We start from the raw sequence: 15934 nt of genomic DNA, 5'->3' as shown, positions 1-15934 counted from the left end.
CCTGTGACAGAAGTCATCAATAATGTGGACAGTGTGGAGACTATTCTCTTCAGTACAAAAGCAAGATAGTTATAATGAATCTTTATAGAATAGTGGCTCAGCCCCAACAAGAGCATTGTGTCCAATTCTGGTCACTGCCTTTAAGGAGGATGTGAAAGCTTTAGTGAAGGTGCAGAAAGGATTTACAAGAATAGTTCCAGGGAAAAGGAACTTCAGTAACGTGGATAACTGGGAGAAGCTGGGATTGTTCTCCTTGGAGGAGAAGGTTGAGAGGAGGTTTGATAAAGATGTTCAAAATCATGAGGGGTCTAGAAAGAGTAGATAGAGAAACTGCTCCCATTGGTGGAAGTCTGGATAACCAGAAGACGCCGATTTAAAGTGATTGGCAAACAAATCAATGGTGATATGAGGAAGAAGTTTTTTTTGACAAAGAGTGGTTAGGATTTGGAATACACGGTCCAAGGGTATGGTGAAGGCAAATTCAATCATGGCTTTCAATGGGGAATTGTATAAGCACCAGAAAAGAAAACATTTCCAGGGCTCAAGGAAAGGACAGGGGACTGAGACTCGCAGAGATTTGATTCAGACACGACGGACCAAAGTGTCTCCTTCTGCGCTGTAACCATTCTATGAGTCAGTATGGCTCTACACAGCAAAGATGATGAAGGGGAGATTTGATAGGTTTGTTCAAACTCATGAAGGGTTCAGACAGAGTAGATAAGGAGAAAAAAGAACCAAAGGAGAAAAAAAGAGAATTGTTTTTACGGGTTATGGCCTAGAATGTACTACCTTAAAGGGTGATGGAAGAAGATTCAGTAGTAACTATCAAAAGGAATTTACAAATATCTAAAGGGGTAACATTTGCAGGACTATAGGGAAAAGGCAGTAGAGTGGGAAGAATTGGATAGCTCTGCTAGAGAGCTGGCACAGTCAAGATGGGCTGAACAGCCTCCTGTGTTGTATCATTCTGTCATTCTGAGTTATAAAACAGAGCCAGTATGACACAGACTCTAAGCCCCACCTCAGTTGTACACTTTCAACATAAAACAATTTTTCACCGACTGCCTTTGAAAAGCTACCTCAGCGTTAAAATCAGACATAAATAAATTATTTCGGTCTATGTTGGATTGGGGTCTAGGTTTGAATAATCAAAGTTTTACTTAGCCCAAATAGCTGCTGGTTGCATATTCAACTTAACAGAATAATCAGGAAAACATTTTTATAGCTAAGATAAAAGCAAAAAACTGCGGATGTTGGAAATCCAAAACAAAAACAAAAATACCTGGAAAAACTCAGCAGCTAAAGCTTTTTATAGCTAAAGCCAATTAAACAAAAATAAAATTGGAAAGGATTTAAACTAACTTGGCAGAGGTATGGAAACCAGGAAATAATATCAAAGAGGAGGACCAAAGTGCAAAAAATACTGGGAGTGATAGCACTAGAATAAGGAATAGTAAATTAATAGATGGGGTCAGGGTAAGGGAGAAAGTAATAAAATCTAAATCAGGGTTACAGTGCATGCGTATGAATGCAAGGAGTGCGTTAAATAAGATTGGTGAGTTTGTAGGATCAAAATCCCCTCCAACTAGGAAATTTGTGGAACATAATCGCAAACCCCACATGTTTTGACCTCATGATTGGATCTATAAATTTCAAGAAGATAAGCTGCAGTCACCAGTACAGAGCTGGGCAGCAAAGGGTTAATTTGGACATTGAATGAAAACACAGTGACTCATCAAAAGTTTATGGACATTACATTGACTAACGTGATCAAGAAGTTGGATTATCCAATACAATGGCACAAAGGACATATCCTCAACACAGTACACTCAAGGAATCATTCAACCACCACAGACAATAGTACTGGAATAAGGTCATTCAATCCCTCATTAACTTTGGAGCCAGGTGCTGTTACTGTGCCACCTCCAACAGCAGGAGAATTGTTCATACAATGAGAACCAATAATATTCGTTTGGATGCATCTTCCATGGAAACCCTGCATTGTTTCAATCAGCAGGAGTTGATGACATTTGTCTGGACTTTGCGTGGAATCAATTAAACGGACATTGGAACAACAGGAAACATGTTCTGACATAAAGATAAAAATGGATGCTGGAAATCTGAAACAAAAACAAAAATAGCTGGAAAAACTCAGCAGGCCTGACAGCATCTGTGGAGAGGAACACAGTTAACATTTCGAGTCCATATGACTCTTCATCAGAACTAAAGAAATATAGAAATGTGGTGAAACATAAGCTGGTTGAGGGGGGTGGGACAGGTAGAGCTGGATAGAGGGCCAGTGATAGATGGAGGCGAAGAAAAGATTGCCAAAGATGTCATAGACAAAAGGACAAAGGGGTTTTGACAGCGGTGATATTATCTAAGGAATGTGCTAATAGTGACATTAAGGGTGGAAAGCAGGATGAGCAAGTGACAGATGGACCTAGTGGGGGTGGGGGGAAGGGATCAAAATGGGCTAAAAGGTGGAGATAAAACGAATATGTTTTGACATGTCTGAGTTAAATTATTATAAAAGTAGAGCAGGTCTGAGTATCTGGGCTGCAGTGGAAGAAGGGATGAGTTTGGTCACTTTGACTCTGGCCTACAGTCAACACCAGACAGACCAGTCAAGTTGGGGATTGTAAGCCAAATCGTAGTGAGGGTTTTGTGAGGGTCTGGGGCGAAGATCTGGTGTTTTTTTGCAGGTACTTTGTAACTTGTTTCAGCCATATCTTGGTGATATTGGTCTGAGGGTTTTTTTTTCTTGAGAGGGCGTGGTGTTTTGCCTGTGTTTTTGCAAGTTTTAACTGAGTCACGGTGAGTGTGTGAGGGTACTGGGAATAGGTTGTTTTAAATTTTGGGTTTTGTACTGTGGGGTTGTGGGTGATTCAATAAAGCAATTGTGAATTATCAGAAGAAACTTGTCTCACAGGTCATTCTGTTCAAGCCATACACTTGTGAATCTGATGTCATGAACTTGAGTGTGGGGAGGGTCTCTGAGGGAAAAGGGGAACCCCTACAGTTACAGGTGCAAATTGGCACGTGGAAACATGAGGCTGAGGCTATACAGATACCTGGCTCAAAGAAGGGTAGGATGGGTGTTAAATATTTCTGGATACAAGGTGTTAAGGAAAGAAAGGAATAAAGAAAAGGGGGACGGTGGTGCTGTTGATTAAGGACAGCATTACAGTGCTGGAGAAAGAGGAAGCATCAGAGGGTTCAAGGACAGAATCTATTTGTCCAGAGCTAAGGAACAAAAAAGGTGCAATTACATTACTTGGTGTAACCTATAAACCACCAACTAGTGGGGCTAATTCAGAGGAACAAATTTGCAAGGAAATTACAGAGAGATGCAAAAATTATAGAGTAGCTATAATGGGGGACTGTCATTATCCAACTATAGACAGGGATAGTAGTAGTATAAAGGGTAGAGAGGGGCAAGAGTTCCTAGAGTATGTTCCGGAAAATTTTCTACAACAGTATGTTTCCAGTCCAACAAGAAAGGAGGCACTTCTGGACCTGGCTCTTAGGAATGAGGTGGGCCAAGTGGGTCACGTGTCACAGGAGAATGCTTAGGGGACAGTGATCTTGTATCTTAAGGTTTAGGCTGACTATGGAAAAGGACAAAGAACAACCCAGAGTGAGGATGATTAACTGAGGGAAAGTCAACTTCAATGAGGTAAGAACTGATCTGGACCAAATTAATTGGAACCAAAGATTGTCAGGAAAAGCCAGGGGCTATCTTCAAAGATGAGATAGTTTGGGCACAGTCAAGGTTTATTTCCTCAAGAGAGAAAGGTAGGGCAAACAAAGCAGAGCTCCTTGGGTGACAAAAGAGAGCGAAATTAAGATAAAGAAGAAAAAGTGTGCTTATGACAGAGTCAGGTGGAAAATACAATTGAGAACCTGGCTGAATACAGAAGGTTCAGAAGGAAAGTGAAAAAACAAAGGTGAAAAGAGGGAGTATGAAAAGAGCCTGGCAGCCAACATAAAAGAAAAGCCAAAGTCTTCTATAGGCATATAAATTGTAAAAAGATGGTAACAAGAGGAGAAGGACCTATCAGGGACCAAAAAAGGGATTCATGCATGGAGGCAAAGGGCACAGCTGAAGTATTAAATGAATACTTTGCATCTGCCTTAAACATGGAAGATGCTAACCAGGCCATGGTGAAAGAGGAGGCAATTCAGACACTAGAAGGGTTTAAAACTGATATGGTGGTGGCATTGATTAGGCTACCAATATTTAAAGTTGATGAGGAACAAGGACAAGATGAGATGCATCCAGGAATATGGAGGGAGGTGAGTGTGAAACTGCAGAGGCACTGGCCATAATTTTTAAGTCTTCCTTAGACTCGGGGATAGTCCCAGAAGAGTGGAGAACTGCAAATGTTATACTGTTCAAATAGGGGCGTAAAGATAAGCCCAGCAAATATAGGCACGTCAATTTAAATTTGGGGATGGGCAAACTTCCAGAAACAATAATCTGGAACAAAATTAATAGTCGCATGGACAAATGCAGGTTAATTAAGGAAAGCCAGCATGGATCTCTTAAGGGACAATAGTGATTAACTAACTTGCTGGAGTTTTTTGAAGAGGTAACAGAGAGAGTTGATGAGGGCAATGTAGTTCAAGGTGCACATGGACCTTGAAAAGGCATTTGATACAGTGCCACACAACAGACTTGTAAGCAAAATTATAGATCACAGAATAAAAGGGGCAGTAGCAACATGAATATGAAACTGGCTGAGTGACAGGAAACAGAGAGTAGAGGTTAATGGATGTTTTCAGGCTGGAGGAACGTTTGTGGTGGAGTTCCCCAGGGGTCAGTGTTGGGACTCTTGTTTTTCCTGATTTATATTTATGACCTAGTTCTTGGTGTACAGGGCACAATTTCAAAGTTTGCGGATGATTTGAAACTTGGAAGCTTGGTGAACTGTGAAGAGAATAGTGTAGAACTTCAAAGAGACACAGAAAAGTTGGTGGAATGGGCAGACAGATGGCAGATGAAATTCAATATGGAGAAATGTAAAGTGACCCTTTTGGTAGGATGAACATGAAGAGACAATATAAAATAAAGGGTACATCTCTAAAGGGGGTGCTGGAACAGAGAGATCTGGGTGTATATGTGCATAAATCATTAAAAGTGGCAGGACAGTTTGAGACAACAGTTAATAATGCATACAGTATCCTAAGTTTTATTAATAGGAGCAGAGAGTACAAGAGGAAGGAGATTACGCTGAACTTCTATAAGACACTAGTTTGACCTCAGCTAGAGTACTGCACCCAATTCTGGGCACCCGCACTTTAGGAAGGATGTGAAGGTACTGGGGAAATTGCAGAAGAGATTCACGAGAATGGGTCCAGGGATGAGGAACTTCAATTATGAAGATAGATTGGCAAAGTTAGAGCTGTTTTCCTTGGAAAAAAGAATGCTGAGAGGAGATAGGATAGGAGCATTCAAGGTCATGAGGGGTCTGGACAGAGCAGATAGGGAGAAACTGTTCTCAATCCTGAAAGGACCAAGAATGAGGGGGCAAAATTGGCAAAAGAAGCAAAAGCGATATAACAAAAAACCTATTCATGCAGCCCGTGGTTAAGGTCTGGAATGCACTCCCTGGGAATGTGGTGGAGACAGGTTCAACTGAAGCATTCAAAAGAGAATTTGACTGCTACCTGAAAAGGAAAAATATGCAGAGGAAGAGGGCAGGAGAATGGCACTAAGGGAACTGCTCATTTGGACAGCTGGTGCAGATATGATGGGCTGAATGGCCTCTTTCTACATTGTAACAACTTTGTAATTCTGAAAAAGGGCAGGTTCCACTTTCCAAATCATTAGGTTGGTGAGAGTGGTGAGTGAGTGACTGGATTGAGCAGGTAGCCAGCACAGTCTTATTAACTACACAGCATTCATACTTCTTCCTCACAGCATTAAAAGGCCACAACGTCCTTTCCAATGGCTCAGTTGGGAAAGTCCTTGTGAACAACGGTCTCAATTCTGCCACCAGAAGATATAGGCTCTACCTTGTCTGTGCTAACTGTGGCAGTAATTGGGCTCAGTGCCCCAGCTGGAGAGGATAAACCAGCCAGGGCTCCTGCACCTGATCGCTATCCAGTGACTTCTGCTGCAAAATGCGAGTGTGTGAACACTGGGAGACAGAATTGGCTTTGACTGTGATTCCACTGTAGTTCAATAGCTTACTGTCTCAGCCATCACTTGATTAAAGTACTGCAACAGGGCTACTGAATCTTCAACAACCAAACTCTGACAAAGGAATAAAAACAAAAAACTGCGGCTGCTGGAACTGTGCTTTCAGGAGAGGTGGGGACCTGAAACTCAGTGAGACTCAGCAACTTCAGGAGAGCTGAACCCCAGTGAGAGTCAGCACCTTCAGGAGAGGAGGGGAGCTGAACCCCAGTGAGAGTCAGCACCTTCAGAAGAGGAGGGGAGCTGAACCCCAGTGAGGGTCAGCACCTTCAAGAGGAGGGGACCTTAACGCCAGTGAGAGTCAGCACCTTCAGGAGAGCAGGGAAATCTGAACCCCAGTAAAAGTCAGTGTCTTCAGGAGAGGTTGGGGAAAATGGGAAGATTTGCAGGGCTATGGGGAAAAGGCTGGGGAATATTAGGCGAATTGTTCCTTCAGATGTGCCAGCACAAACATTGCAGACCGAATGGCTTCCCTCTGTGCTGTAACCATTCTTTGATTCTGTAAGGTTTTTTTTTTAAAGTAATTTATCTGATTTTATAAATCTGGCATGTAAAATAAAATGCAAAACTGCAATGAGGGGAACAGATTATGCACACTCCCTCATGCCCCGCATTAAGGCTTTCTTTTTTGTAACATAACTTGCATGATTCACATTTTTCAAGTTCTACTTTAACAAGCTTGCCACTTGGCTTGTAAAATCAGCTCAGGTTTCTGACAGGAGCACAAGAAGCAAGATTAAAGAGTAGAGGTGCAGCTAATGAACATTTTAGGTTTGAGGCTTAAATTGCTGGATCTATGTCAGTCCAGACAGCGAGGTTGACGATGCCTCACTCCAGCAACTGAAGCAATAAACAAATAAATCAATTAATCACATTCCAAAGGGCCTCATTCCAAACTACGTGTTTTCTATGGCAAAGTGAAGGTGAGCAGTAAGGAGACTGTTTGCCATTGTCCCTTTCCTCGGACAACCGCCAGCTGGGTTGAAAGGAATTACAGCAAAAGTTTGTGTTCTACTGCCAGTAAGCACTGTGACTTACTGAACACCTCTTCCTTCCTCCAGAATGTTTGCTTTAGTTCTTAAAGCACCAGGACTGTCTGGTGTGATGCTGAGCCAGGGAAAAGGTGCAGGACATTCACTGAAGTGATACAGAATAAGTGGTCATAGAAATGAGGCGAGACAAGAGAAATTGGGGCTCTTTTCATTACAGCAGAGGAGGTCGAGAGGAAACCGGGAAAGGTGATCAAGATTATAGTATGTTTTTGTAAAGTTGAACCCATTTCTCCTGGTCAGTGAGTCAGGACATAATTGTCACCTGGAGAATTCAGAGTGAGGGTGGGAGAATTTCTTTATACAAAGGGTTGTTGGGACAATGAATGCTTGATCAGAAACTGTGGAAGAGACAATTCCTTATAAAAAGCTTTTAAAAAAGGAATGAATAAATATTTGAAAAACTTAAATTTAAAAGGGCACAGTGAATGGATATCTCATTCAGAGAGCCAGCACAGGGATGAAGGTCTGAATAAGGAAAGGGTAGTGAAATCTAATGAAAGGGAGAGCTTTTTCAGTGAGCCAGTTTGGGGTGATGGGCAAAACAACCTCCATCTGCGCTGTAAAATTCCATGAGCCATGAAACCAACATGGAGCCAGTTTCAGTCCCAGGTCTGTGCAGAGTTAGCTGGTCACAGCTGGAGTTACCAATTTTCTTGGTATCCCTGAGCACGTGAAGGGAAAAATAAATCATCCAAGTTACCCATCTGATTCAATTGAATCCCTCTGTGGGCAGGATCAGGCTTGCTGTACTGGCTCCAGGCCCAACTATCCTGCTGACCTTCACTGTCTGCACTCATACAATAAATAGTTGGTTGGGGGTAGGGCCTCATTCCTTAAAGAGAGGGGAACACTGACGGCAGGCAGTTAATTGCCTATTGCATGTAAAATCGGGTCGGGACTCCCATGGCAGGCCAAGGTAGGATTGTCCTCATCAATAGATGGGGCCACAGCCACCACGTAAAATCCAGGCCCCAGTTAGACTGAGCACCTTCAGGAGAGGAGGGGAGCAGAATATTGAATAAAACAAAATTGAAAGAGATAAAGGAATTAACTCAACATAATTAGGGAGTAGCTGACAGGAAGTGACCCAGTATCCTAGTAAGCACAAAGGGCTCAGTACACAATACCATTAAAAGACACCTAAGTAAAGGTTTAATGGTTGAAAGTGGAATATTGGTTGGTCTAACCATGAGCTTGGGTCAGCCTTTTAGTTAAACCAGTTAACTTTCATTGTCCCAAAATGACCAGTCAAAGATTTCCCTGAATATGACTTAGATTTTAATCAGTCAATTGTAGGTTGTTTTCACAACAGCAATGATACAATTATATATTGCCTTTAACATAGCAAAATGCCCAAGGCACTACACATAAGTATAATAAAGAGGAGCTTAAAAGTGGAGAGTGAGGTGGAGGAGTTTGAGGTGGGGCTGTACAGTGAGTGTGGGGTTAGATGGCCAAAAGCACAGATGCCAATGATGGGGCGAAGGAAAGGGGAGGAGTTGCTCAAGAGGCCAAAGTTGGAAAAATAGAGTAAATGGGGAGAAGATTACAAAGATAGGATGGGGTGAGACAATGAAAGGATTTAACCCAAAGGTGAAAGTTTTAAATTGGAAGCATTAGGGGCCAGGAGCCAGTACAGGTGAGTGAACCCAGAGGTGATGAATGAGTGGGATTTGGTGCAGGATTGGATACTGACAACAAGAATTTTGGATAAGTTAAAGTTTGAGGCAGATGGTGGATAGGAGGTTGCACAGAATAGCAAAGGAATAGATGAGTGCGGAGGTGACAAATGCACAGATAAGGGTTACATCAGCAGATAGGTTGAGGTAGGAGTGGAGGTGGGTGATATTACAGAGGTGGAAGTAGGTCCTTGTGACAGAGAGAGTGTAACGACAGAAGCTCAGGTCAAATAGGACGTTGAGGTTGCAAACAGCCTGAAACACTTGCCCAAAAAAAGAGATGGAGTTGGAGGCTGTATTACAGAGTTTATATCAGGAACCAAAGACAATGGCTTCAATCTTCCCAATATTTAACTGAGCAAGTTGCAGCTACTCCAGAACTGGATGTTGGAGAAGCAGTCCAGAAATACACTAAAAGTGAAGATGTGAGGAGAGGTTTGTGGAGAGGAAGAGCTGAGTGTTGTCAGTATACATGTGGAAACTGACTCCATGTATGAAGATGATATTGCCAAGGGACAACAGGTAGAAAATGAAGAGCAGAGCACAGATTGTTGGGGGGACCCTGGAGGTAACAGTGTAGGGGATGTGAAACAAATCCATTGTTGTAGAGGCTCTGGCTACAATCAATTAGGTGAAGTGGAACAATCAAGAGGGTTCCAGCACGCAATGCAACAGAGGGGAGATGCTTAGCAAGGATGTTTGAGTAGATCAAGGGCTGCAGCAAGGTCAAAGAGGAATAATCCATCATGGTTATAGTCACTGAAGATGTCATTTGTTGGATAGGGCCACGTTGGTGCAGTGGAAGAGGCAGAAACTTAATTGAAGGGATCCAAATAGGGAGTTGAGAGAGCTGGGAGACAAGAACATGTTCAAGGTTATTGGAGTAACTAGAGTAACTTGCTGTCCTCTCTGGATTGAGTGCCTCTTGTCACTGGGTCTGCAATTGGATTCCTGTATAACACAGTAGGGGTTAGCTGGTCTGTAAAGCCCAGCAGCCAATGACAAATTTAACTGGGGAGAGCACTACATGGAGTTCAGTATCCCAGATCTGAATAGAAGTAATTATCTTGCACATTCTTCCCTCATCAGAAAGGCAGGATTGACAGGTGATATATCATCTGGCCTCTTCCCCGTAAGTTACATCATCTGTCACTCTGATAAACAATGTATCACCTTTGCTCCTACCTGCTAGTGTTGTCATCATCTGAATCGATGAAGCTACTCGAGTCCAGCTCGCTGCTCATCACCGTGGAGGCACTCTCATAACCACCTGCATTGCGATGCCGATCTGGTTTTGTGTGTCCATTTACTCGTGGAACTGTGGGAGAAGTGCTGTGCCATTAGATGACGCATAATGGCATTCATGATTAACTTCTACTTATTCTTGGAGAGACACAAACATATTACTGAAATAATATCCAAAAGGTCCATCCAGGGAAGTAGACTCCCAATCAGTATCTTTGCCAGCTGTAAACCATGTGAAGGAAATCTGCTATTGACCAAAGGGGTTAAACAGAAATGCTCTGAAGCCTTAGCAATGCTCATACCCATACACAAAGAGATGCTTACATTACACAATATACACAGAATTTGGCTAATCAGTCCAAAGGCCCATATGGTGTTTATGCTCCACACAAGCCTCCTCCTACCCTTTTCATCTAAATCCTTCAACATATCCTTCTATTCCATTCTCCCTTATGTGTTTATCTAGCTTCTCCATAAATGCATCTATGCTAGTTACCGGAACTATTTTTTGTGGAGTACATATCCTGTGTGTGAGATAGACGCAGGTTCAATCGAGGTATTCAAGAGAGAATTGGAATATTACCTGAAAAGGAAGAATATCAGGGTTATGGAGAGAAGGCAAGGGAATGGCACTAGGTAAATTGCTCCTCTGGAGAGCCAGCATAGACAGGATGGGCCAAATGGCCTCCTCTGTGCTGCAAGCATTCTGGGATTCTAAGTTCAACATTCTAACCACACACACTGGGTAGAGAAGTTTCCCCCAAATTCCCTATTAGACTAATTAGTGACCATCTTATAGTGATGGCCCCTAGCTCTGGTCTCCCTGCAAATGGAATCATCTTCAGATCAATCAAACCTTTCCAAAATCTTGATGGCACCTTCTCTGGACTTCTCTTTTCTGAGAAAAACCAAGGCCCTCTTCAGCCTATCATGCTTACAACCTCTGATTTTTCATATCATTCTAGTAAATCTTTTTGCACCTTCTCCAGCGCCTTTATTTTTTATAGTATGAAGATGAGAACTGTTTACAATATCCCAAATGTGGTCTAAGTTTCTATAGAAGTTTAATATAATTTATCTTTCTAATTTTATCCATTTAGAAATGAACCCCAACATGTTGCTTACTTTCCTTTTTAATGGACTTTTAGCCCGTGTCAATACTTTTAGTTGATTTGTCTATCTCTCTACATTCTCTAGGATAAGTAAAAGTTAAAGAGCTTCAGCTTCACTTCCTTCACAGCGCAGGTTTCATGAGTGGCCTCCAGATTTATTGTTTCCCATCACTTCAAACAGACCATCTACCATAACGTTGCCCTTATCTTTAATAATCTTAAATACTTTGCTCCTGGACATACAAATCCAAGCTATCAAGGATATCCTCATAGTAACTGCTCTCAGGCAATCACCCTAGCTTCTCTGCGCTTTCTCCAAGTAATAACAGCTATCTTCACTTTGCCCAAGATATGTCGAATGGTGTCTCATCTTCTATGGCCTAATTATTATCTTCCTAGTTTTGTAATGAATAGCCAGGGTGAAACAACCAAGGACCCTGTCTGCCTTGACTTTGGCCACCAAGATTACTAATTAGCCACATGTGAGTTGTGGCTAATGGATTGGACAGTGCTGCCTGAAGTCAATGCTAACTATTTTTCTGTACCTTATTCTGTCTGTAGGGCTGTCACTGCATTTATAACTTCTAATATGCCTAACCTTTGATGCCAGTTGCCAAAATCAGTTCTCCATTTAACCACTGTGCCTTTCTTCTATTATACATACTGTTCCTTCCCTTCATTTCAGGTTTTCTTTAAAAAATTCATTGAGTGAGGCCAAGGACAATACAGTCATGGCATTGCTACACATATAAGAAACAAACAAAACATCATAGAATTAAAGAAAGTAAAGATGTTTCTGCCCCTTCCAAATGTCACAGTACTTTGCTCCACAGAGCATGGACTCAATAGGCCAAATAGCCTCCTTCTGTGCCATAAATGGCTCTACTGGCAGAAACTCATGGTGGCACTTCAGAGTATTATGAAGGCTCAACTACACTCTGCATAAACGTGAGAGCAGAGGGGGAGCAACAGGAACTGGGGTAAAAGCAGCAGAGTGGAAAATGGAGTAATGTAGGGGCTGCACTGAGCAGGGACGTCATGGGGAGTAGTGACACGTGAATAACAAATTCTTCAGATCCCTCCTCTCTTTTTAACCAAGATTTTGTTGGTAGTTAAGTCTGGGTGTCCATGTTTTCCATTTGTAATTGCCATGTTCTCCATCCTTCCATGTTGTAGTCAGCAGTGCCAGTGGACCTTCACTCTGACTGGGTTGTTTTGACAGTGAGTTTCAGGATCTGCAGGAAGCCCGATCTCAAACAGTGCTGCATGCCATGTTGGGAAGGACAGAAAATGTAGTCCCAAGAATCTCTTGTAGTATAGAACGGGGAGGCTTTCGTGGAAAAGGACCTGGGGAAATCTGGTTATTTGGAACACTTCCTCAAATCAACTTGATGAAACTTTAGAAAGCACTGGCAGCTCAGCTCCCTCAACTCTCCTTATACTGTCACTCAGCCAATGAATGAAAGGCCATTTGTTCCTTTTTGGCAATCATCTTTCATTCTTGCTGAATTCTGCTGTTGCTAATAGTACAGCCGAAGGTTACTGAGCAACAGCACAGATTTCCTCTGATAAGCAGTCTGTCAGTGCTTGTCAGGGGCTCCGTACCACACCAGACTAGGAAGTACCGCTCAGTGCATCATCTTGCACCAATATCAGCTATCAATTCCAGTGTACCCAGACCAAAGTATATCACCCCAGATGGACCCATACCAGGATATATCACTCTCACATACATCACTCTGGGTATACCAAGGCATGAACCCATCATTCTGAGTTGTCACTGTGAAAAGGGGCAGCAGGAATGATTTGTCTGAGAACAAGTGCCACAGATAGTATTTCTGCCTCATGACAATTTAAAGACCATCATGTATATTTAGCATTTAAGGGATTCCTATGTGTACTATGTGCTAATGCTAGAGTCAAGTGTTGGTGGTTAAATCACAGGCTTCTCAGCTCCCTGATGGCTCAGTAGCTGAGACTGACGGACCATTTGGTTTTAGGTTCCATCCTCAGTTAGAGCAGAGTTAGCTGAACCCAAGCAGGGTGACGGTAGAGTTAAGAATTGACCTCAGCACACTTGGTTTAGGGAGGGCAGAGAAATCAGCTCGGATTTCTGCTCCTGACAGGAACCAGTGGAGAAAGCACACATGGACAGAATCTGGCTCAGCTGTGATCATTCAATAGCCTGCCAACACTTCTCTGCATAGGCTTCAACATGGGGAATGAACACTGATGGTGAGGTAGATGCATGTCCCCATAAAGCAATGCTCAGTCAGTGCCTGCAGGAGATAGGGGATCAGAGCAGGCAACTGAACAAATTTTATCTAGGTCATATCCAGGTGAGTTAGTGACGAGGGGGGATGCATTACATTAACAATGGGGCTTGCAATGCTGATGTGGTACAGTAAGGATGAGGCTTAGGTGAAGGTAGGAATATGGAGGGGGCTGAGGGGCCCGGAGAGGGGGGCTGAGGGGCCGGGGGCGAGGCACAGGGGGACGGTGGTAACGGTGGGGAATGAGGATGAGGTTGTAAGGGTGTGGTGAGGGAAGAGAGTGGGCCAAGCTAAGAGTGTGGGTCAGCGGGAGCTGGAAGCAGGGTTTGTCTTTGTTTTTGACATCTTGTTTTCTCTTGGCGTTGGACTGGTCGCATGTTGTTCAAATCTAAATACAGCTTTGCTTGTTGCAATAACTGAACAATAATAGAATTCACCCGGGACAGCAGTGCGCCAATCCGTGCTGCCTTGTGCCAGTCGGTGCCAGGCACCAATAGCTGGTGCACTCTTGTAACTTTTGGGCGGGATCCGGTCTGAAGAGTGTGAGGTTCAATGCCACTTGTTTCTTCAGCCATTTTATACCTACACTGATAAACCTGGGGTGGTGCTTCGGGAAAGCATCGCACTGGCTGTAGTGGTCTCAGGAAGGAGTGGGCGGACTGAAGGCTTCGAATGAGTTGAGAAGAGTGTTGTGTGGGCCCTGGTCTCTGCCTGTTCCTTCCAAAGCACTGCCAAAGTCTAGATGTAACCATCGCTGATATCGCAACACGTTCCTTTGTGAGAATGCAAAGGAACTACAGTCCATCTCCTGCTTCAAAGGCTGTGCAATCCCTGAGAGGGCAGGTCACCTACAATCCCACACACAGTGCAGAAATATTTTACTGGGACAGAAGGCACAACAGATCCATGGCAGTTCCAAGACTACTTCAGGGCACAGTGTTAAATCCGCTGCTCCTTCCACAGATTTCGTTGGGCATCACTTGCTGCACTGTAGCTGTATGTTGGTCCTGAATGGTGACAGCCACAATCTGTGGGAAAGTGACATCATTACTTACACACACTGCCAGTGTGACCTTCCTTTCCTGCAACCCTGAAGTGAAACCAGTCCTTCTGTGCACCAAACCAGGGCTTTCACAAAAACATTCCATGGTCGCAAACTGGGGTTGTGATCAAGAGCGGAACCAAAGCTGATTTTCCCCTTTCTAATCTAAGGACACTGAAATCAATTGTAGCATCAGGGCTACTTCTCTAGCTGAGCTCTTATAACTGTGGGAATGATATCTGAAACCTTGCTGGTCTCTGTGACACAGTACCACACAGTGTGGTGAAATAATCCATCAAGCCTTTGGGATGCAGCTCTAAGAGCTCGTGTCACACAATGGCCAGGAAGAATAACCAACATGCAATATTGAATCACCCACAAGAATGGAGTCGAAAACAGAGTAGTGTGATTTGGGTGTGACGGAGGTCAACCCCACACTGTCAGCAGCCTTGAAATCAGCCAAGAAATGAGGGCTGAAGATGTAAAGGAAATGATAGACCAAGTGCCCTGTCACCCACTCCCTTCCCCGATTGCTCACAGATGTGGTGAAGGCTGCAAGTCACACTGTACCAAAGCTTCCGAACATCCAAGTTTGCTGTCAAAGCGGTTTGATTAACCCAACCTCCAGGAGAAGGAACATATTTTTACTGGGGGTGATCGTCTCAGTTTTTTTTTTACATACCTTCAGCTGACAGCAGTTAACTGATATGACATTGCATTAAGTTCTGTGATTAAGTTTTCCTGTATTACTACAGGCTGATAACAAGAGTGATATACTTCGTACAGGCAATGCTGAGCAGTGGGATCCCACGTAATTGGGGATTTGGTAATTATTCAATGGTTGAATTTTTGAGAACCCTATTTCTTCACTGTACAAAATATAATCTAGTATTGCGCTCTGTTTGATGCCTGTGATTACTCAGGACTTTCCTCCCACTTTCTCCTCAGATTTTTATTTTCAGGGGAATGTTTGGAGATGTTACATTATCAAAATAAAAGAATCCATTGCTTCAGTTGCGGAACATGATAGTGCCCAATCGAGAGTGTCTTAGACATTCAGCCGACGTATCCTCGCCCAGAAGCGATGGTTGGGCACAGGAGGAGGGTGTCATTACCAGTCAGAATCTCAGCTAAAGATTATAAATTTCTAACCTCATAAATTACTTTAAATAATCCTCTTACAGCAGTGGCTGGGTGCAGAAAATTAACTCAACACACACTGCCCAATCCAAGGAACAACAGGGATACTGTAAATCAACAAACAACAATGGTGTTTAAGAGCAGGGCTCTGCTCAAGTTACGCCTGGAAACCACAACCTGTTCTCT

The 15934-nt window shown here is 43.1% G+C and overlaps 1 protein-coding gene across 4 annotated transcripts in view; it reads right to left on the bottom strand.

Moving 5' to 3' along the window:
• Nucleotides 1–15934, bottom strand: part of LOC121288560 (segment polarity protein dishevelled homolog DVL-1-like) — a 118217-nt gene that overhangs the window by 17089 nt on the left and 85194 nt on the right. For all 4 annotated transcript variants that reach the window (XM_041207153.1, XM_041207154.1, XM_041207152.1 and 1 more), the window contains one exon: nt 10122–10254. In XM_041207153.1, coding sequence (XP_041063087.1) covers nt 10122–10254 — 133 coding nt within the window. The remainder of the gene's footprint in view (nt 1–10121; nt 10255–15934) is intronic.

The sequence above is a fragment of the Carcharodon carcharias genome, chromosome 15 (genome assembly GCF_017639515.1).
Source record: "Carcharodon carcharias isolate sCarCar2 chromosome 15, sCarCar2.pri, whole genome shotgun sequence".
In the NCBI taxonomy this organism is placed as follows: Eukaryota; Metazoa; Chordata; class Chondrichthyes; order Lamniformes; family Lamnidae; genus Carcharodon; species Carcharodon carcharias.
The sequence above is the reverse complement of the archived record's forward strand: the minus strand, read 5'-3'. Positions and strand labels throughout refer to the sequence as shown.